Source organism: Balaenoptera acutorostrata, chromosome 3, assembly GCF_949987535.1.
Source record: "Balaenoptera acutorostrata chromosome 3, mBalAcu1.1, whole genome shotgun sequence".
NCBI lineage: Eukaryota > Metazoa > Chordata > Mammalia > Artiodactyla > Balaenopteridae > Balaenoptera > Balaenoptera acutorostrata.
In genome coordinates this window covers 172,143,383-172,166,629 of record NC_080066.1, presented here as the reverse complement: position 1 = coordinate 172,166,629, position 23,247 = coordinate 172,143,383, and the positions used below count along the sequence as shown (strand labels likewise).

The 23,247-nt window shown below is 40.8% G+C and overlaps 1 protein-coding gene across 12 annotated transcripts in view; it reads right to left on the bottom strand.

Moving 5' to 3' along the window:
• The window catches only part of LOC103019590 (EF-hand calcium-binding domain-containing protein 11-like), a 238,117-nt gene that overhangs the window by 135,576 nt on the left and 79,294 nt on the right, over window positions 1-23,247 (bottom strand). The window contains exon 5 of one of the 12 annotated variants that reach the window (XM_057542281.1): window positions 9,138-9,366. The exons of 7 other annotated variants lie outside the window; for them this stretch is intronic. In XM_057542281.1, coding sequence (XP_057398264.1) covers window positions 9,276-9,366 — 91 coding nt within the window. In that variant the 3' untranslated portion in view covers window positions 9,138-9,275. Of the gene's footprint in view, window positions 1-9,137; window positions 9,367-17,413; window positions 17,463-17,698; window positions 17,814-18,870; window positions 18,996-23,247 lie in introns of those variants that run through there. 4 more of the 12 variants (XM_057542256.1, XM_057542267.1, XM_057542252.1 and 1 more) reach the window with 4 other exon arrangements.

Here is a 23,247-nt window from a genome sequence, read left to right as displayed (position 1 = left end):
ACATAAGCCTTGTATTATTTATTTATTCTCTACTTTCATATCCCTCCAATCCATTCCCTGCCTTGCTCTGTGCCTCTCTGGGCCCTATTACCCGCGCTTCCTTGCTGGTGCCTTCCAGCTGGGTTTGGCCAACAGAAGTTACCAGCAAGAGATAGGAGAAGAGGAGGAGAGAGGATGGGGTATTTCTTTCCTGCTCCCTCCCTGCCTCAGGTCTTCCTTCTGGTAGTGGCTACTTCCCTCCAAACTCAGCTTCTACCCTCCTCCATAGCTCCAGCTGTCCCTGGCCTCCAATAATAACATTCTCTCCCTTGTCCCTTCAGACTGGGAGTGGTGACAGCTTCCTAGTCCCTGGTACCTCAAATGACCTTGTTGGATTCTTTATTCCTGTCCATACTTCTGTAAATAGTTTCTTCATTAAAATCTCTTGAATTTAAGTATCTGAGTGATGCTCTATTTTCTGCTGGGACCTTTACTGATTGAAACCATTTTCTAAAACAAGACAGGAAAGTATCTGAATAGAAAAGGATCATAAGCCCATGGTGCTAAGTGATGACGAAGACTCTGTGGCCATTGTGAGGATGGGGTGGGGGCAGGCGCCAGAAAGACTGGAGGGGTCTGAGGTTTCTACATCTGCAAAGGGGAAGGGACTGAATATGCCTCACAGATATCAGGGGTAGGGTGGGGTGAGAAGAGTTCCATTTTTTTTCGGTTAGGATCAAGACCCCACATTACCTGTGACTAGAAATGAAGATAAGATGCATATATCTCACTAGCAACTGAGTCTGAATCACATGTGGGCACAGAAATTTTTACGTCCCTGTAGTAGGATTCCCAAGCCATGCTTAATTTATGACTTGTTTCAGAGCTAAGAAATTCCTGGATCTGGGATTGAGGAAATCTCAAAACCACCCTTCAGAGAGAACCCTTGTAGAGCAGATCCACAGGGGAGGTAAGCTCTCAAGAAAAGAAAAGAAAACTACAAAATATGCAAGGATATGCAGCATGATTAAATGCACTCTGACAAAAGAGACAATTCACATCTGAGGAAATAGCTATAATAGAACACTCTGAAAAAGACATTTAAAATCCTCAATGTCATCATAATGGAGGGACTAATACCTATCAAACAAGACTGTGAAATCAGAAGGGTGTGAAAGAAAAAGAGTTAGAGATGAAAAGAAACCAACAGAAAATCTTGTAATGAAAAAATATAATTAGCAAGTTTCATACAGCTTAAGAGAGATTTAATGAACTGGAAGGCAAAACTAAGAAAATCTCCCAGGATGCAGTAGAGAGAGATAAAAAAAGATAGGGGGAAACACTGAAAGGAAAATTAAGGAGACAGATGTAAGGGGAAAAAATTAAGGAGAAGATGTAAGGGAAAGCACTGACATTAAAGAAGTTTCAAAAGGAGAGGAAAAACGGAGGAGAAAAAAATTTAATGCTGTAAATATCAGATTAAGGGAGAAAAACAATATGAGAACTTCACATATGTAGGGGAAAAAAAAATCACAGAAGCCCAACATCTATTGACACATGAAAAAACTGAGCAGATTTGGAATATAAAGGATTTTTTTCCTTCCACCAAAACCCTATAGCAATATCATACTAAATGGTGATATAAAGACTTAGAAGCATTTGCATAAAAAGCCAGAAATACAACATGGATGCCCACTACCAACCCTACCACTCAATACTGTATCAGAGGTCCTGGCTCACAGAAAAGAGTTATTTGAAGGTGAGATTTTAGAAATGGTGCACTTCCTGGTAATGGTCCAGACATTACCAGGACCAAACAATGGTCCTGCTAAGTGAGCAGCCAGCTAAAGTAATGGAGATGAAGGTCACTGGAACTGAGAGGGCGAAGGAACTGAAAATCTGAAGTACTGGGTAGCACCCAGGATGATGTGAGAGGCTGTATGTGATGCAGGTGATCTGGAACTTGATGGATGACAGTGCCATGGACACAGAAAGCAAATCAATCAGATTCGGGATGATCAAAAAGGGAGGGTCTACCATAGGGTGGGAAATGGTCTCCAAACAGCATTGTGCTTCTGAAGTAGTGTTCCCTCAAAAGACCAACTGAGCAAAGCTCTTGAAGAAGAGCTGAATGTCAGCTAAAGCAAGAAGGAAGATGCAATGTTTTACCACTCAGTTAAGGATGTAGGAAAGTTCACTTGCAATGAAAGAAAGATTCCAAGGATGTCCTTGGAAAGCCTGAGTGAGGGGAAGAGTGGAGGCCAAGTCAGAACAAATGAAGATCCAAGTAGAATAGGCATGAGACACCCAGAAAGAGTGGAGGGGCTTCTGTTTATAACAGAGATGGTGGGGCTGGGAGCCAGATGGGATTACGTGGCATGGAAGACAAAGCTCTCTCCATTACTCTGTCCCAGCCTGGATATTGACAGGAGAATCCACTATACATGTTAAGAAATGGAACAGACGGCCTCTTGGGGGTTACACTGGGAAGAAATAAAAAAATAAACTCTGACCTCCTGATCAGATCCACTAAGTATTAACTGCAGATTTCTCATTTGACAGTGCCCTTGTACTGTACTGTAGTCCACACTTATAAGTACACAACACAGGGATATTCTCATTTACCAATATTAGAAATTTAGAGAAATTAGGATATGTCATTAAAGAATGTATCTGGAACAAACACCAAAGTCTTAAATACAATAAATATTTAGTAGAGGGCTGTAGACTTGGAATCTATAAGTACTTAATGGCTTAATCTTATACTGAAGCTACTTGAGATATTTTATTTCACAATTTCAACAAAGAAACTGTTTCATACTTTGCATAATTAACCTCAGAGAAATAGATTTTGGAGACCAACGTCTCTGTTGATCACTTAGCTTAGCTGTGCCCCAAAAGCAACTGTCTCCATTACATCTGTCTTATCATTTCCCCTGATGCAGAACATGGCATGTATAAGTCTTAGGAAACATCCCTTTCAATAAGGAACAAGTATCAAAACAAGCAAGGATTGGCATCTGTTAGCCTATGAATCTGGACTATTAATTATCTAAGACAAACACGGTGTATTCAAGAAAATAGTACCCATTCATCCACTTTTTTTCCAAAATAGAAATGCACTACATTTAATTTTCGGTTCTCTGTGTTTTAAATAGACAACTCAATAGAGCAATAAATGTCTTCATAATGAATAGATTTTTCTACATAGGGAACTCAATGTCAGGAGCATAGATGAAGATTTAACCCGGTGAACATAAAATTAAACAACAGAACACACAGGAATAATTTGAATTGGCTAGAAAATATTTTGGTTAAAAAAAAATGAATCACTATTATTGAGGGTAATTTTTAGGTTGTGATACAAATGCATCATTGTGTAAAAAGAAAAGATTAAATTACCAATATCTGTAATTTAATTACCAATATCTAAAATAAGATCCAGCTCTCTGTGTATCCTGCCTTTCTCCTCATGTAACTGTTCTACTTGGCCACTCTGGTGAGCCCCTCTAGGCTTCGTCTTCCCTGTCTTCTTCCTCACGCTGCTCTGTTTTTTTTCTCCTTTGATCCAAACTCCCACTGCTCTCCTCCTAAACCTTTCCAATGGGTACCACGGAGCTTCCGTTTCTAATTAAACTATCCTACATCTTCTTCAGCTAATGCTCACTGTACCTTATGCCTTAATTGAAACTTGGTTCTCTGTTGGAGACATAGCTTCCCTCCACCTGTTCTCCAAATCCCCTTCCCTCCTTAGTCTTCTGGAACCTCACCATTGATTTCCCCTTGCCTCTTGTATCTTCAACCTTCTCTCTCTATGGGCTCCTTCCCATAGAATTATAATAATCTCACATCTCAACATCCCTCTCTCTCTCCCCACTCACCCACCACACCTTTTTCTATCTTTCCCCTCCTGTCCTCCACCAACCCCCTCCTCTCTTCTCTTCCTCTCTCTTCCAGCTCTTGGAGCCTACCGCTCCACTGACATTGCTCTGGATACAGTCAATGACTCAACAACTACTTTCTTGTTGCTCAATCTAGAAGACTCTCTTAATCATTTCACTGACTTCTTGACAACACTGGTCATCACTGACCCCTCCTTCTTCCTCTATCTCCTTGATCTCAATAGTCTCAATAGTCTCTGCGGAGACCACATAGTCTCTGGATTCTCTTAATTCTCTGGGCACTTTTCCCAGCCAACTTTGCACACTCTTTCTTTGTTTATTCCTAAATGTTGGTACTCCCCATGGTTCTCTCTTCAGATAGTCTTCCCTTCTTGTCTAAATCCTTCTCTCAGCAAGATCTCACTCATCCTATGCCTTCAGTTACCATTTATATACTAATAACTCTCAAATCTATGTCTCTTGTCCAGCTCTTCCTCCTCAGCTTCAGAACCACATATCCAAATGCTGACTGGGCATCTCCTCTTGGATAGCTCGGAGATGGCTCAAATGGAATACATCCTCCCCCTTTTACAACCTGTACCTTCTGTTTTCCCTCTGTCAGTGAGCATTATCGTTACTCCCAGGTGCTAAACCTGAAACCTAAATTCAGTCTTGTCAAAAAAATTTTCTTAATTGAAGTATAGTTGATTTACAATGTTCAATGTTGTGTTGTTATCAAATGTACAACAAACGGACTCAGATATATATAGATATATATATATATATACATATATATATATATACTTGAATCAGATATATATATATATATATATATAATCTTTTTTCAGATTCTTTTCCATTATAGGTTATAACAAGATATTGAATACAGTCCCCTGTGTTATACAGTAGGTCCTTGCTGTTTATCTATTTTATATATAGTAGCATGTATCTGTGTATCTGTTAATTCCAAACTCCTAATTTATCTCTCTCCCCCACTTTCCCCTTTGGTAACCCAAGTTTGCTTTCTATGTCTGTGAGTCTATTTCTGTTTTGTAAATAAGTTCATTTGTTCATCTCTTATATGTGCAATCTAAAAAAATGATACAAATGAATTAAATTTAGTCCTGATACCTACCCTTCCCTCCTTAACCACACCCAATCTATTTACCTAGATCTGTAAACTTCACACAAATCTCCCTTAAGTCTGTCCACATCTCTCCAACACCTGGGCCATAGCCTAGCCCAGGTTCCATCATCTCTTGATTTGGTTGCCATGGTGACCCCTAACCGGTCTCCCTGCCTCTAGACCTCCATTCTCTACAGCCAGAGAGATCTGTCTAAAATGCAATCTGAAGTCGCTCTCCTGACTTAACGCCCTCCCCCGGGATCCTCCATTTCCCCTAGGGGGAGGTCCTCACACACTCACAAAGCCCTTCACGACCTGGCTACTGTCTTCTAGTCCAGCTTCACATCTCACCATCCCTCCACTCTGTGCTCCTGTTACACGCGACTTCTTTTATTTCTGCAGTGAAGTCATGATCTCTCACATGGGGACCTCTGCACATGCTTTTCCATATACCCAAAGCAATCAAGCTCTCTTTGCCTGGCTAACTCTTACTCATCCTTCAAGTATCACCAGAGACATTAATTCCTCCTGGAAGTCTTCCCTAAAAAGGGCCAGGTGCTACCATATCACTTTGTGCTTCTCCTATCATGACACTTCCCACTCTATGGGAACTATCTGTTTAATTGTAGGTGACTGCTAGCTCTGAGGGCAGGGCCCGTGTCTGTCCAGTGCACCATACTATCCCTGTACCAGCGCAGGCCCAGTACATGCTAAGTATTCTATATGTACTAAACCAGTGGTTCTCAAACTTTGTGCCTTCAGGATTCCTTTAAACTCTTAAAAACTCAGAACTCCAAAGGCTTCTGTTTATGTGCGTTATATCTATCAATTGTTACCATACTAGAAATTAAAACTGAGAAAAATTTAAAAGATTAATTCATTTAAAAATAAGGGGCTTCCCTGGTGGCGCAGTGGTTGAGAATCTGCCTGCTAATGCAGGGGACACGGGTTCGAGCCCTGGTCTGGGAAGATCCCACATGCCACGGAGCAGCTGGGCCCGTGAGCCACAATTGCTGAGCCTGCGCGTCTGGAGCCTGTGCCCCGTGACGGGAGGGGCCGCGATAGAGAAAGGCCCGCGCACCGCGATGAAGAGCGGTCCCCGCACCGCGATGAAGAGTGGCCCCCGCTTGCCGCAACTGGAGAAAGCCCTCGCACGAACCGAAGACCCAACACAGCCAAAAATAAACAACAAATAAATAAATAAATAAATAAGAAAATCCTTTAAAAAAAAAGGAAAAAAAAATAATAAGTTAATTACGTTGTAACATAACTTTTTAAATGAAAACTAAGTAAGCTTTCCAAAACAAACCAAAAAACTGTGGTAAGAGAATTATTTTACATTTTTGCACGTCTTTAAAATTCTTAATACATTACAGCTGGATTCTCCTATCTGCTTCTGAAATCCCTTTGTGGCATTCTGATTGTGGTATATAAAGAAAAATACAGCCTCACACAGATATGTAGTTGAAAAGGGAGGAGTATTTTAATAGTTTTTTCATATAACTGTAGATATTCCTTTTGATATTATACCATAACTCAGTAAGTGGTAATTTCTTACAGGCTAGCTGCAATGTATAATTTGAAATCATATCAATTAACTTTTCATACTTTGCTACATTAAAATCCTTTGGTGTATTTTGTATTTTCAATGGATCTTTTACCCAACCATGATTTTGTAACACCATGCATTGGTTATCTTCTAAATGTTAACACATTTCATTATACAATATTTTAAAAACTACATTTGTTAATATCACCACTGAATTTATCAGAAAAGTCTTTAAGTATTGAGAAACTGTCAAGCTCACAGTGGCAGATATAAGTTTCCCAAATTTTAATTTTCACTTGAAAGCTTGAATTTTAGCATTGGCAACAAATACTGTCACAGTTGTTTTCCTTGAAATGACAGGCTCACTTCGTTCATTTTTAAGAAAATGTCGACCAAGTACTCAAGTCTAAATAACCGTAGTTTGTCTGTCAGTCATTCTTTCAAATAAAAATAGTGTTCCATTAAAACAGTGGCCAGTCTAGATCTCAACTTAAACAACTGGGCAAGAGTTTTTCCTGGAGACAATCATCGTGCCTCCACGTGTGACAGAAATGCAGTATGGGTACTTCCCAGAATGTTAAAAAGATGTGCACTTGAGAATTAAGATTTAATAAAACAATTTTTTATTGCTTCATCAAGGATACTCAAGTGAAACTGACTTTTCTTTCTTTTTTTTTTTAGCTGTGAGGGCAAAGTGGCGAAGAATACAATGATTATCAGTACAATTTGGTATTACTGCCTTGATTTATGCTAAAAACAGGTGAAACGATTCATGCAGTGCTACCTACCACAGATTTTGCATCATCAATGCAAATGTCAAGAGAGTGAAACAAGGCACACAGTGCCTTAGCATTATGAAAATAGTTTGGGCCTCAGAGACCCCTTGGGGCCGGGGATCACACGTACAGAACCGCTGGGCCAGATGAATGAATACAAGGAAGGAGACCGCAAGCCAGCTTGGGTGCTGGTGCCACTGCTGCCCAGCACTGGCCCTCCCGACCGGAAATCCAGCCTGAGCACCTCCTGCATGGCTGACCCCTCTGCTCTTACTCTTGAGCTTCTAGTTGCTTCCTCCCATCCAACCTGTAGGTGTTGACACCTGGCCCTTAAGAAAGTCCTGGTTGGAACCTGATCTCCTGGTTTCATTTTTGTTATTTCTGGGACCCGGCTTTGGGTATCAGCCCGCTGGCCTTAGGCCCCATGATAAGGAGTATTTTTCTGGACCATTCTGGGGTGTACTGGCCAGATTTACCTCTTGCTAGCTCTGTGTATTGCACTGTGTGTGTTGGAGAAGGCAGTGGGGGAGGGGAAGTACAGGGTTAGGGATTTGGTACAAATTGATATTGTTTACGGATGTACCTAACTTTGAAAGTAAAACAAAACTGTTCTGCTGTTTTACTTCTTGTAAGACAAGGTGAACTATTCTTATACTCTTGCAGATAGGGCTCAAATAAAAACCTTCATCTGGTCAGTGAATATAAATTGAAAGAAATGACCAACATATTACAGTTTTAAAGATGTGTGCTCATCCATTTCTCTCCCATCAGTACCTTCTGAATACGCATCAGGAGTTCATCCAAGTATGAGACCTTGGTAAATGCATCTTTTAAATATGAAAGTTGGAGTTGGGCCTGCACAGAACAAGGTATCATTTCCTGAAAATAGCTTCCAGCAAATAGCAAATTAATTTAGTAGCAAATTAGTATAATTTTCAAGGTGGTCCTTTCTATTGAGTAACTCATTTTTATTGTTACACAAGAAATGCTTTCTTCTCCTTGCATACCTCTTATATTACTTTTCTGAGTAATTCTTTTTTTTTTTTTAATTTTTTTTGGAGTATAGTTGATTTACAATGTGTTAGTTTCCGGTGTACAGCAAACTGAATCAGTTATATATATATATATATATATATATATCAGTTATATATATATAACTATATATATATATAGTTATAGTTATATATAGTTATAGTTATATATATATATATATATATATATATATATATCTCCATTCTTTTTCAGATTCTTTCCCATATAGGTTATTACAGAATATTGAGTACAGTTCCCTGTGTTATACAATAGGTCCTTGTTAGTTATCTATTTTATATATAGTAGTGTGTAGCTGTTAACCCCAATCTCCTAATTTATCACTTCCCCCTACGTTTCCCCTTTGGTAACAGTAAGTTTGATTTCAAGATCTGTGAGTCTGTTTCTGTTTTGTAAATAAGTTCATTTGTATCTTTTTTTTTAATGAGATCCCACATATAAGTGATATCAAATGATGTTTCTCTTTCTCTGTCTGATTTACTTCACTTAGTATGATAACCTCTAGGTCCATCCATGTTGCTGCAAATGGCATTATTTCATTCCCTTTTATGGCTGAGTAATTAATATTCCATTGTATATATGTACACATCTTCTTTATCCATTTCTCTGTCAATGGATGCTCCCCTATCTTGGCTATTGTAAGTAGTGCTGCAACGAACATTGGGATGCATGTATCTTTTCTTTCTTTTTTTTTTTTTAAGAAATGTATTTATTTTTTAGATTTATTTTTGGCTGCGTTGGGTCTTTGTTGCTGCGCAGGGGCTTCCTCTAGTTGCGGCGAGCGGAGGCTACTCTTCACTGTGGTGTGCGGGCTTCTCATTGCAGCAGCTTCTCTTTGTTGCAGATCACAGGCTCTAGGCGTGTGGGCTTCAGTAGTTGTGGCATGCAGGCTCAGTAGTTGTGGCTCGCAGGCTCTAGAGCACAGGCTCAGCAGTTGTGGCGCACGGGCTTAGTTGCTCCGCGGCATGTGGGATCTTCCCAGACCTGGGCTCGAACCCGTGTCCCCTGCATTGGTAGGCAGATTCTTAACCACTGAGCCACCAGGGAGGCCCGATACAAACTATTATGTATAGAATGGATAAACAACAAGGACCTACTGTTTAACACAGAGAACTGTATTCAATATCCTGAGATAAACCATAATGGAAAAGAATATGAAAAAGAATGTATATATGTGTATAACTGAATCACTTTGCTGCACAGTAGAAATTAACACAACATTGTAGATCAACTATACTTCAATAAAATAAATAAATAATAAAAAATAAAGATGTCCCTCCCAGTTAGGGTATAAACACTCCTCTTGGGGAGTGACATATTCTTTACTTGGTGGCCAGGAAATCTGATAGCATCTTCAACTTTTTCTTAGGAACCTCTTCCTGGGATTGGTAGGGGAAGAATATAAAAGTCCTAGATTCATTTTTTTCTCCTTTTGGGAAATGTACAGCTTACACTTTCTGAAGAATAGTGTTAATAATAATAATAATAGCAGCTGTCATTTGTTAAGCATTTGCCACGTGCCAGCTACTGGGCTAGGCAGTTTATGTAGATGATTCTTTACCGCCTTATAACAAGATGGGTACACGTTCTCTCACTGTTTCATAGTTAAGCGCTCTGAAGATTAGAGAAGTCCCTTGCCCGAGGTCAGTCAGCTTGTAAGTGACGGAGCCAGCATTCAAATCCAGGCCTTCTCCCTTCAGAACTCAAGATCCTAGCTTCTCAATGGCTGAGGATACCGCACGCCACAACTACTGAGCCTGTGCTCTAGAGCCCCCGAGCCACAACTACTGAGCCCACGTGCCACAACTACTGAAGCCCACGCACCTAGAGCCCGTGCTCCGCAACAAGAGAAGCCACCACAATAAGAAGCCCGCACGCCGCAACGAAGAGTAGCCCCCGCTCGCCGCAACTAGAGAGAGCCCGCGAGCAGCAACAAAGACCCAACGCAGCCAAAAAAAAAAAAAAAAAAGTTTGCATCTGCTAATTCCAAAGGGGGGGACCTCTTTAGACATAAACATTTGGATTAATAACAAAGAACTATAAAAAGATGCACTCTTATCGGATGAAGGACACCAGTGTGAGGTCTCAACCACAATTCTAGGCCTTGAGTCCCTTGATCTCAATTCTGATGACCTTCACCTCTACTCTGCTTCAAAAACTGAACTTAATGGCAAGACCAGGGGCCTTGTCAACTATTCAGAACTTCTCTGCATATGAACTGTTGAGTGTCAAGATCCCATTCACTGTGGATAACTCGCCATTCTTATGACTCTACTGCTCATTTATTCCCACCTTCCTTTCAACATCTTCTGAGACTCCTAGGACCCTGACCGCTTAACGTTCTCTCAGTCTATGAAGGGCCGTCCAGTTTTACTTGTCCTCTCCCTAGCCTAGAGCCCACAGGGCCAGCCTGTAGTTATACTGATCAGTATCCTCAATTCTCTGCCTCCTCATTCCTCCTAACACACCCAGCCCACATGACACAAACACAAGATCAGTCCAGTCATAATTCTCCAGCCAGGCTTTGGATCCCACCAACCACCTCCTAAGGCACTAGGCTCCTTCAATCGCATTCCTATACCTTCACTTCTATCAATACTTACTCTTTCTTCCCAACACATATATGTTGTTAAATATCTCCCTAGATTCCCAGTTACTTCTCTAGCAGCTGATTCTTCAAAAGTCGTTTCCGCCACTTCTCTCTACTTGCTCGCCATCAATTCACTCCTCGACCAAAGCAACCTGGCTTCTGCCGCCATTACCTTATCCAAACTGCATTTGTTAATATTATCGATGTTGTTCATCTTGCCAAGTCCAAGGAATCCTTTCTAATTCTTACCTTTTATGACTCTGCCCTGTGGCACCTGAAACGGATGATCCTTCCTTCCTGCTCTAAACTCTCAGCTTGCCTTTTAAAAACCAGCGTTGCCCGGGGCTGCATCCTTGCCCTCTCCTCTTCTCACTCTATAGACCCTTCGGGTGTAATCCACTCAAACCCAGGCCGGCAACTACGCCCAGGACTCACAAACGGGTACCACCTAGCTTCGATGTCTCTGATGAATGGAGACACCATATGCAGTTTAAAAATGTAGACTCTGAATTCAGACAAACTCGCATCCAAGTCCTGTCTCTGCATTCAGCAGCTCTCTGGCCATCAGAAAGTTATCTTACTTAAACCTCAGTCTCCTCAGCTACAGAATGGGAGTAATCATATCACTGGTATCTATGCTAGAGTTCTTTTGAGGATTAGCGCATGTAAATTATTTCTTTTGAAATAACACATGTAAAAACACATAGTTAATAACGCTCAACAATGTTAGCTACCGTTGTTATTACAGGATTTTTTTAATCTAAAAGCCTCCAAAGCAACTCAAACTTCACGTAATAAAAAAAATTAACTTGGGACTTCCCTGGCAGTCCAGTGGTTAAGACTCTGCATCCCCTCTGCAGGGGGCACGGGTTCGATCCCTGGTCGGGGAACAAAGATCCCGTATGACACAAGGTGCAGCAAAAAAAACAAAGAAAAAAACCCCCCCAAAACCCCCATGAACTTAATGCCCTCATGCTCCTCCTTCATTGTAGTAATAATCATAATAGCTTCTGTCTTTCAAGTTTTAATTTTTATCACTCATCTGCAAGTTAAATATTAGCGACCCCATTTCACATATAAGGAAACTGAGGCTTAGAGAAGTTAGTTACTCTGCTGGAAGTGGCAGGAAAGTGATGGTTAGGATTCAGACCCTAGTCCTTCTGACTCCAAAGTGAATGCTTCCTGGCCCTGGTATCTGACTTTAGTGTTCGAGTCCCACACCAAAAACCCAGGGCATTTATTCTGGACTTCTTCCATCTTAGCCACATCTAGCAATGTGCTGGGGAACTGGCTCTCCTGCAAAAAAGAAAAATTTCCTGATTTGCAGCATTTGCTGATTTCAAGCTACCAAGGTGACATCACTGAATGTGAGCGAGGAAAAAGATGGGCAGAGCTGGCTTGAGGGCCTGCACCAGCGGCTCCAGCAGACTACCGGATCCCTAAGGCCCCAAATCCTGTTAATTCAGATCTAAATAACTTGACTGACAGCAATTTGCCAAAAACAACTTAGTCAAAATCAGGTTGGTGAAAACAACAAAGTATACCGTTTGGTGATAGGCTGCAGACTTTTTCCCTTTTTATTTGCTAATCTCTCCAGCCTCCACACCCCTCAGCCTTCCCCCTCCACACTCCAGCCTGACCGGACAACTCTCCACTCCTCCCAGGCACCACGGTCTCCTCACCTGCAGTGCCCCTGGCCTGGAACGTCTATCCCTCCGGCCTGCCATCTTTCCCTGGCTGACTCCTGTTCTTCCTCACCTTTCAGTTTAGGCATCAGCCACAGGGGATTACCGGGAACAGAGTAAATGTCAAACAACGGGAGTTAAGTTGGAATAGTGCAAATGTGAGACAATTGGAAGACTGCTTAAACAAATTATACTAGTTTTCAAAACACACATGGCATGACCCTATTTCAGTAGGGAAAAATGCACATAGACACAGAGAAGGATCTGAGAAGCTAGTCTCTAGGGGTTTTAGCAGTGATTTTCTAAATAATGGGTGGGATTCTGTGCATTTTTTTTTTTTTTTGTCTATAGTTTCCGTAATAAGCATGCATTGTTTTTGTAATAAGAAAACCTATTTCTATAAAGCCTTTTTATCGTTAATGTCTTTGTATTCCAATTGTTCACAATGATAGACCATTTTGGACAAGGATGAGTGGCTGACTATTCATTGGCTAGAAAAAGAACCTGGAAAATAATGGAAAACAGGTAATTGTGTGTGCGTGTGGTTTAAAATGACACATTTATTATGTTACAGTTCTGGAGGTCAGAAGTCCGAAATGAGTCTCACTGGGATACAATCAAGGTGTCAGCAGGGCTGCATTCCTTTCTGTGGCTCTACAGGAGAATCCATTCACTTAGCCTGTTTCAGGTTCTAGAAGCTGCCTGCATTCCTTGGCCTGTGGCCCCCTTCCTCTAACTTCAGAGCCAGCAGTGTTGGCCTGAGTCCTTCTCACACTGCAGTCTCCCTAATTCTGACTCTCCTGCCTCCATCTTCTCCATTTAAGAACCCTTGTGATTACACTGGGTTCACCTGGATCATCCAGGCTAATCTTATCGTGTTAGCTGATTAGCAGCCCTATTTCCAGCTGCAACTGTAATCCCCCTGGCCAGCCATGTGCCCTTTGCCCCAGTAACACAAACTCCATGTCCCTGAACATGTCATGTGGCTTCAGTTCTCCATGCTTCTGCATGTGCTATGTGCTCTGAAATGCCTTTAAAACACATATGTGCGCACACAGCGTGACACAATGTGATTAACATGATCACACCATAGACTATCAATAATAATCCTATCTGCCCTATGGACATGATGGTGCCTTCTTCACCTTGGCATTCTGAGTGTCTCTGGAACTCAGGTACCCAAAGCGTGCTCTGTATACCAGCAGTATCAGTATTACTTGGGATTGTGGCTACTAGATATGCACATTTTCAGGCCCTGCCACAATATCTACTGAATGGGCAACTATGAGGATGGGGTCCAGGAGGGGTGTTTAAAAAGTCCTCCAGGTGATTCTCATGCACCGAAAGTTTGAGAAGCACTGACCCAGGTCCTCCTTAATGTTGGCTGAATGAACTGATAAATGGTTAAAAACCTGTGATGCTCCTTTACATTTTTTAAAACACACCTCCAGTCCAAGCTTTTGCTTTTATATGTGTCAACCTGGACCGATGTATATGTATATACATAAATAAAATAAATAACCAATCTTTTCAAGATGCCCAGTGAAATTTGACTCACTGGATCACTGTAGGACATTAAACTTTCTTCTCTATAAACAGGCAGTTAACACAGGGCTTCATTTATTATTTGTTAGTTGTTCAGTAGCTACATTTGCATTACAGTTCTGAATTTTGGTTGCAGGAATAGAACCCCAGGAAGGTAAACTCACAGTGTCTTGCCTAGGACCACACAGCAATTTAATGAGAGGCCAGGTTCAGACTGAGCAGCCTCAGAATTTCCCGCTATGGCTGAGTGTACTGAGTCACAATGTTGTTCTACCTTCAGGTATATCACGGTAATTAACTTGGCATAGAGACCTCAGAAGGTTACAGTAAATACTTTGTTTTGTGGTCAGGTAATTAAATGTGTAAAGGTCCCTACCCTCTGTTTGATCATTACCTAAAGGACATTCCTATGGGGCCAGAAGTGATTTGCTGTTGTTGTAATATAGGCAGCCTTTTTACATCTCCCTCTGTAGCTGTTGAAATCTTGGCTCGCACCCAAATGCCCCACTTGGGTTTTGTTCAGGAAAGATTTCTTCCAGCTGCTTTATTTGTTGCACAATTACATGTATGAGCTTCCAGAATGTACAAGATCACAAGTCAAATGAAAGGCTTCAGCTCCCAGTTCGCATAAAGAGATAAAATTTGAAACCAAGGAAACAACAAAACATGGCTAAATGAAGGGCTAAGTAGAAACGAGACTGAATAGTATTCTTACTAAAAGGTTAGCACGTGCCAGAACTCGAAAGGAAAATGAGACACCATGGGGTAATCATAGTATCCTTGTGCTATGTTTATGGCCACACTTGCAAAGGGACTCAGACTCCCTCTTTAGCATTTACAATTTGGGGCACAGCAAGCTGATAGAAACAAAAATATATACCTGTATTTAAGCAATTATACTCCAATAAAGATGTTAAAAAGAAAATATATATATATATATATATATATATACACACCTGTATTTAAAAATAAAAACTTGCACACTCACATTCATAGCAGTATTATTCATAATAACCGAAAGGTGGAAACAACCCAAATGTCCATCAACAGATGAACAGATAATGTGTTATATACATACGATGGAATACTGTTCAGCCTTTTAAAGAAAGGAAATTCCTTTTAAATGTGGATGGCCCTTGAGGACATGATGCTAAGTGAAATAAGCCAGTCAAAAATGAGAAATACTGTATGATATGAAGTACCTCGAGTAGCCTAACTCACAGAAACAGAAAGGAGAACGGTGGTTGCCAGGGACTGGAGGGAGGGGAAATGGGAGCTTCAGTTTTGCAAAATGAGAAAGTTGTACAAATTGGTTGTACAACAATATAAATATAGCTAATGTTATGGTACTATACACTTAAAAATGGTAAAAAAATAATAATAATAAACACAACCACATATAGAGGACTTCTGTTTTAAGGATTGGAAGAGTATATTTAAAAATGAACTGAGGTATCCTGGAGATTGGCCATCATTGATGTCAAGAGCCTGAGGATCAGGATCAACAGGCAGGTCTACATGGAAAATGTAAAGTAAGGGGAGCAGGAGTCAACGGTTACTTGTGGCAGATGGCAGAGTAACTGAAGAATCTGCAGATAAAGAACTACAGGTCATAGGATGTGAGACGAAGGTGACCTTTGGCACAAACATGGAGAGTTGGACCAAAGGAGGAAAAAAAATCATCAAATGCCAAAAAAAAAGTCTGGAAAATTTAAGAAGCAAAAATCGGAGGTTTCATGAATCACAATATTGGGTCGGCCAAAAAGCCCATTTGAGTTTTTAACAGAAGAAACCGAACGGACTTTTTGGCCAGCCCAATATATACTGGAAAGTATTTAGAAGTTGATGGACTCCTAAACATCATTTGAGCTTCAAACACATCACACACGTATCCACTGTGATTAAGCCTCACAGGCTTGCTATTGGGCTGGCCAAAAAGCACGTTCGGGTTTTTTCCACATCTTACAAAAAACCTGAACGCACTTTTTGGCCAACCCAAATATATCACAAATGGGACAACTGGCGTATGTAAAGATCAAACACAGTGAGACCTTCAGAAGATCATGCGTAAGCAGTGAAGACGCTCTTATCTGAAGCCATCTGGACCGAAAGTCAATCAGCCAATTTAAAAAAATCTGTTGAAAAGGGAAAACATGCAAAAAATGGACACACCCAGTTGTGGATGCTGGGGACCATCACATCCCCCAGCTGGAAGTGTCACCTGCTGAGAGTGGACAGGTGAGAACCTCTCGGGCTTCACTTCCAGCCAAAGGAAGTTGCCTTGCTCAAGGTGATGTCCCGCTCCGCTGGGGGGCAGCCCACACCTGATGTCTGGTCAGTGCAGGAGGCCAGTACGAACTGCCTCACTCTGCCACATCTCTGAAGGGTGGTCAGCACTAGCATCCCCACGCCACTGGCTGAGGCCAGAGCTTCAATTCTCCTTCTATTAGTCCTGCCTCTCTCACTCCCATCCAGGCCTGGTTCCGAGAGCGCTTGCTCCCCAACAAGCTTCCTGCATGCAAATCTCCATCTCAGAGCCTGTTTCCCTGGAGCCCAATCTAAGACACATACATAACTTAAACGGTTAATTTTAAATTTTAAATATAAGCATGCATTCATTCTCTGATATTTTGACCTATGCCAAAGCCTTCATCTTCAAGAACCGGTCATGGGTCAGCATGCTTTGTTCTCTTTCTTGCATAAACTACACCTAAAATTTTAGAATTACCTATTATTTCCGATTTTGGTTTCCTGAAAGTAAGAAAACTTAAAGACCACTAGAAAACAACCTAGATGTGGAATTCCTCTAGCTTTTTAAATTCCACCAATCCTTAAGAGGTATCTCACCCAGTTAATGTGACAGATTAAAACAACTTTTTAATTTAATAAACTACATATAAAATTTACCATCTTCGTTCAGTCGTATGAAGTGGTACATTCATATTGTTTCGCAGCCATCTCCACCATCCATCTCCAGAACTCATTTCATCTTGCAAAACTGAAACTCTGTCCCCATTAAATAATAACTCTCCATTCCCCCTTTCTCCTCGGTCCCTGGCAACCACTATTCTACTTTCTGTCTCTATGAAAATAACTATTCGAGGTACCATGGAATTTTTTCTTTAATTTATTGAGTTACCTTTATTAAGTCTTTCCAAAATTTATTTTGTATAGAAAAAGCAGCTGTGGATCTTCCCTGGCAGTCCAGTGGTTAGGCCTCTGCACTTCCACTGCAGGGGGCATGGGTTCATTCCCTGGTCAAGGAACTAAGATCCCACGTGCTGCATGGCCAAAAAAATAAATGCATACATACAAACGTACATGCATACAAGTTAAAAAAAAAAAAAGCACTGTCTTTTTGGATTGCACTTACATCCTTTTTTGCTTAATGTTTAATTAAATCACCTAATTACAATTATAAGTTCAACTGGCACAAATCGGTTTGAGAACAAACAACATAGAACGGGTCTGGGGACAAATACAACTCAGACAGTTGGAGAAGTACATGAGGGCGCTGGAGAGAAGGCTCTGATTACAAGTGTTCAACATGCTGTGGGCATCCCCTAGACGGCTCTGCACAGGGACTGGAAGCTTCCTTTAAGCTGCTGAACTGGTTAAGAGAGCTGCTTCTACTGTACGAAAATAGATATTGATAGCATTTATTGAACACCTATTATGTTCCAGGCACTGTGCTAAGCATGTAACGGGCATTGTGTCACTTAATGTCCATAATCCGTGAGGCAAATATTATCATCTTCATTTTATAATACCTACAGGAAACTGAGGCACAGAGAAGTACTCAAGCAATTTATCCAGAGTTGCACCACTAAGAAGTGGCAGAGCTGAGATTTTCAGGTTGGTGTGAATCCAAAGCCTGTCCCCACTCTACCTGCCACACTGGCTCTTCAAATGAATATTAAATAAAAGGTGTAACAAGAATAAAAACACAGAAGTGAGCCTTTGTTTTCTACTGGCATCACACAAAATGACAAAATATGTCACAGGTAGTTTTTCTAAGACTATAATTTAACAAACGGGATGCACTTAAATTCTCGTAAGACAGGCTGTAGGTAATACAATCTGCAATTGTTATTTGTTTATATAGGAATGATTTCAGTTAATTAAAGACAGAAGAGTTAGGCAGTATTTGTAAGGAAAGAACTGAAGTCAGACATTTTAATTATGCTATCAGATTAACACAAAAAAGAGAATAAGCTGGAAAGTTTATAGAATATAATAAAAGCTAAGTATGTTATGTCTCAAGATAACTCTTTGGATCAAGAAAAAGAGAGAGAGAGCACATCTAAAATAATACATAGAATCAGATAATAAGTGACTAATCAAAGAGGTCTCATTACAACCATCTATATCAACACCCACATGGAAAAACCAAGCTGTAGTTTTTTTGGGGTTTTTTTTGCCACACTGCACGGCATGAAGGATCTTAGTTCCCCGACCAGGGATTGAACCCATGCTCCCTCCAGTAGAAGCATGGAGCCCTAACCACTGGACTGCAGGGCATTCCCCTTTTTTTTCCCCCCCAAGCTACAGTTTTATTAGAAGCATTTTCCCAAGAAAATAAAGCATGAATTTGTGCTTGTCTTCTAAAAAGAAAAATGAATGACAATTCAAAACAGATACAGACAACAATGAAAGCTAACCAAACCAAAAAAAAAAAAAAAAAAAAAAAAAAGGGAGGTATTTAAGATTGCCAAATCATGAGTAGAAGCAAGCTCCGTTTAGCAGCCTCTGGGAGACCTGGCAGACAGATGAGCTCTCGTCATCCAGGACAGTGTGGCAGCTCCCTTCTCCATCTACAAGCAAGAGGTCACTCATTACTCCCCAGTCCATCCAGGATGTTGAGATATAATGATAGCTATAGAGATTCCCAACAGAACAGCACAGCCAAGAAAGGCTGCCTGTGCCACTGGGCTCTTTTCTACACCAACAACCCATGAACCATCAACAGACACGCATCTAAGATCCAGGCTCTCTCCCAGACACCCTGACAACTCCTCTCTCATGGGGCCATCTGACCTTGATGCCCATTTCTAGACAGAACGCCTTCCCTGGTTGTCCCACAGACACATCCCAAGTTGACATCATCACAAACCCCACACCTGCTCCTCCTCCTGTGTCCCCTGTCACACTGAATGGAGCCGCCATTCACTCAGATTCCCAGGACTGGGCCTCGGGGCCATCCTCAACTCCTCCACCTTCCATATCCTGTCGCCATGGTGATTTACATGTAAAACATCACTTGAATGCATGTGCTCTTCCACTACTCCCTTAGTTTAGGACCTAGACTCTTGCAAGAAGACTTCTTAGTAGTGATCAGTTTGGTCAGGGGGTCAGATACACAATCTCCTCATTTACTGAGCTCCAACTTCATATCTAAATACCATGTTTGATTCCTTTGAATCAACCAGGGTAGAATCCCTGCAAAAAATGGGAAAAGAGAGAGGAGACTTTCCCTTAGCACTTTAGGTGTGAGAAACTTTTTGCATCCCACTTAGAGATGAAAGAAATCAGGTTAACACCAAAAATTCATTTGTAGCCCAAATATAATAGGCCAGTTTATTTTCAATAGCTTTTTATTCAATCAACAAACTGTCTCCTTCTAGCAATCTCTTAAATCACAGTGATTCATTCTGGGTAAACACAGAGATACCGCCTAAGGAATTTCTCCCAGGTGAAATCTGTAAGGATGCTACTTGGGCCTCCCAACACAGGTGCCTCCTAGAGTCTTCCCAACACCATCTATGCTGATGAACAAAACATAGACCTGACTTTGAAACCCAAACTCTGACACTAACTGCAGGGCTTCCATCAAGTTACACAATCTTATAGAGAAAAAGAAGACAATGGTATTTAGTTGTATATAAGGCTTGTTAAGTTCAACAACAAAGATCAGCTAAGGGCCAGGCATGGCCTTGAGCACCTGAGATTCAAAGATGAAAGTCACAGCTCTGCCCCTTGCACTTCCAGTCTAGTGGGACAGACAGATACAGACCAAGAAGTGTGACAACATACGTGAGTGCTGGAATCAAGATGTGAGCAAGTTCCACGAAGAGGGAAGGCTGGGGATGATGGAGAAGAACTGAAAGAGAACTTATTCGAAATGGGATAATTATGTAAACACCTGATACCTGGCTCACTTAAAAAATGCTCTTTGGCTGTTTTTTAAAAATTAATTAAGGGGCTTCCCTGGTGGCGCAGTGGTTGAGAATCTGCCTGCCAATGCAGGGGACACGGGTTCGAGCCCTGGTCTGGGAAGATCCCACATGCCGCGGAGCAACTAGGCCCGTGAGCCACAATTACTGAGCCTGCGCATCTGGAGTCTGTGCTCCGCAACAAGAGAGGCCGCGATAATGAGAGGCCCGCGCACCGCGATGAAGATTGGCCCCCACTTGCCGCAACTAGAGAAAGCCCTCGCACAGAAACGAAGACCCAACACAGCCATAAATTAAATAAATAAATAAATAAATAAAAACCTTTTTAAAAAATTAATTAATTAATTGATTAATTTTTAAATTATTATTATTATTTTTAATATTAGTTTTTTAAACATCTTTATTGGAGTATAATTGCTTTACAATGGTGTGTTAGTTTCTGCTGTATAACAAAGTGAATCAGCTATACATATACATATACCCCCTTATCTCCTCCCTCTTGCATCTCCCACCCAGAGGGTTGGGATAGGGAGGAGATTTCTTTTTTTAAACCCACATTTAAGCTTACAACTGTTACTGATGTAACCTTTTTCTTGTCTTCCTGAAAGTTCATATATAAAGTCACCAACAAAACACCTGATGGTCACTCTATTGTGAAGACACTCAAAGAGCCCTGACAAGAGGGCCTCATGCAAATAACAGAGGCTAAATTGCCAGGTGTCTCTGAAGGAGCCACCTGGGAAGTGCATCCTCCAGCTCCAGTCAAACCTTCAGATGACTGTGGTCCTGGCCAACATCTTGAGTGTAACCTCATGAGAGGACAGGAGTCAGGACCACCTGCTAAGCCATTCCCAGATTCCTGACCCACAGGTGTTATGTGAGGCACTAAATATTAATATTTATTGCTTTAATCTGCTAAGTATCAGGGTAATTTGTTACTCAAAAATTCATAACTAAGACACAGGTCAATAGGGTATTAGTGATAAGGTTTTTGTATTCAGGACAGCATAATTTTCTTAGTTAAAAACCAATTCCATTTCTTTTCTCTGGAGCACAGAAATATGATACACATGATGGTAGGTTGTGAGACAACGTGGAGTTAATGCTGGTTCTACTTCCTTCCTTGCTTCACATCATCACCCCCCAAAGGAAACTATAGTTTAAAATACCAGAATTACATAACTAAAAGAGAGTGATGGGTTGTGACTCCTTAAAGACAATTTAAAACAAGGTATATGGCAAGGCAAGTAATAATGAAAGCAAATGACTTATCACTAGATTGTAAGAATTAATAAGCAAATAAAGCACCGTAGTTCTAGCCACAATTGTTAGGTAACAAACTATGAGTTTTGAATTTATTAGGACTGATGATTTGGGCACTCAATCTATTTCATTTCTTTAAAAATATAATTTATTATGGGTAGTATAAATTAGTATTTAAAGTTTCGAGGTGTTATATCTGTAGCCAAAAGAAAGGGCATTTTATTCTCACTTATTATTGATCTTAAAATTAAGATTCATTTATTCACAAACATTTACTGTACACCTAATTTCTTCCAGAAATTCCCCTAGGGTTTGGGAATGAACTGATGGAAACTATAATCTGTGACCTCCAGGAACTCACAGAGGGTAGACCAGTGCTTCTCATATGAGCCTGACCGATTTTTAAATATGGCTGCAAAGGCCGATTTCTAGAAACTCAAATATTGAAGGAGGGCCAGTGGGACCTGGAGATCTCCATGGTTTTAACTCATAATTGCTTCTGATGCTTGGTCCGATGGTTCTCCACCATCAGGGTGGACGATAATACAGTACAGCCCATTTACTCGATCATCAAATATTTACTGAGCACCTGATCTGTACCGTAGGTGCTGGCTGCTGGGGGCTGGGGGGTGGGTGAGGCTGTATACCAGAAAATACACAACATGAAGTTAGAAGGATAAGAGAGTCAGCCAGATGAAGGAAGAGATGATGTTCCACCATTAGCAGAGCAGCTCCAAATGTGGAATCACACCAAATGGTAGGCTTCGTGACTAAGTTAAATGATAAAGTATATTCATGGATTCTCAGATTTTTTTACTTGAAAGAGACCTAATTGACCCAACGCCACGCAACAAAGAAGGGAACTGAATCTAGGTCCTGTGACTCCGGTTCTTATGTACTTTTTTCTTGATCAGTTCCTCTTAGGAGTAAAGCACATCTTCAAGAACAAGAACAAAGAATATTTCTCAATTCTAAAAAGCCTGTGTTGTTACTATACGCATACTATATCTTAGGAGCTATCAATCTGGGGCGTTTTTGAAAAGATACAATCAGTGAAGAAAAAAACAAGGTGGATGTGAAAAATGTCTTTGAAGCTATTTCAGTTGCTACTGCTGGAAAATGTTTGAATTTCAACTCTAGTAGGCATAAAATAGCTTATAGAAAACACTGGTTTTGTTATCAGAATCAATGACCTAGAAATAAATCTCCAAGCGGGATAAGCAAAATTTTGAAAGAGTAGAATCAAAGAAAATAAAACTGTTATCTCCAAATGGTTTGTAAAAATAAAGTTTTGGGGTTACAGTTGGAAATAGGTACATTTTAGAGCTACAGGTATTAATGATATACTGGAATTCTGTGACATAACACTAGTCGGCTAAGGAGTAGATTTCCTTCAAAGGGGTTTATCAGTGGAAATAACTGAAGGAAGGATCTTGTCTTGCAATCTCACCAATAATACAAAATCTTCTCCCTTTTCTGGGTCTTTGCCATCTGGCATCTACTCCTGCCACTTTCCTGAGGTTACTCAAGGGTCAATAGTTTGTCCTTCTCTGGTACAAAATCAAACTCAGACCTCTTATTTTTTGATTTCTCTGCTCACCCTGTCTTCCTGAAACATTGTCTTCCCTTT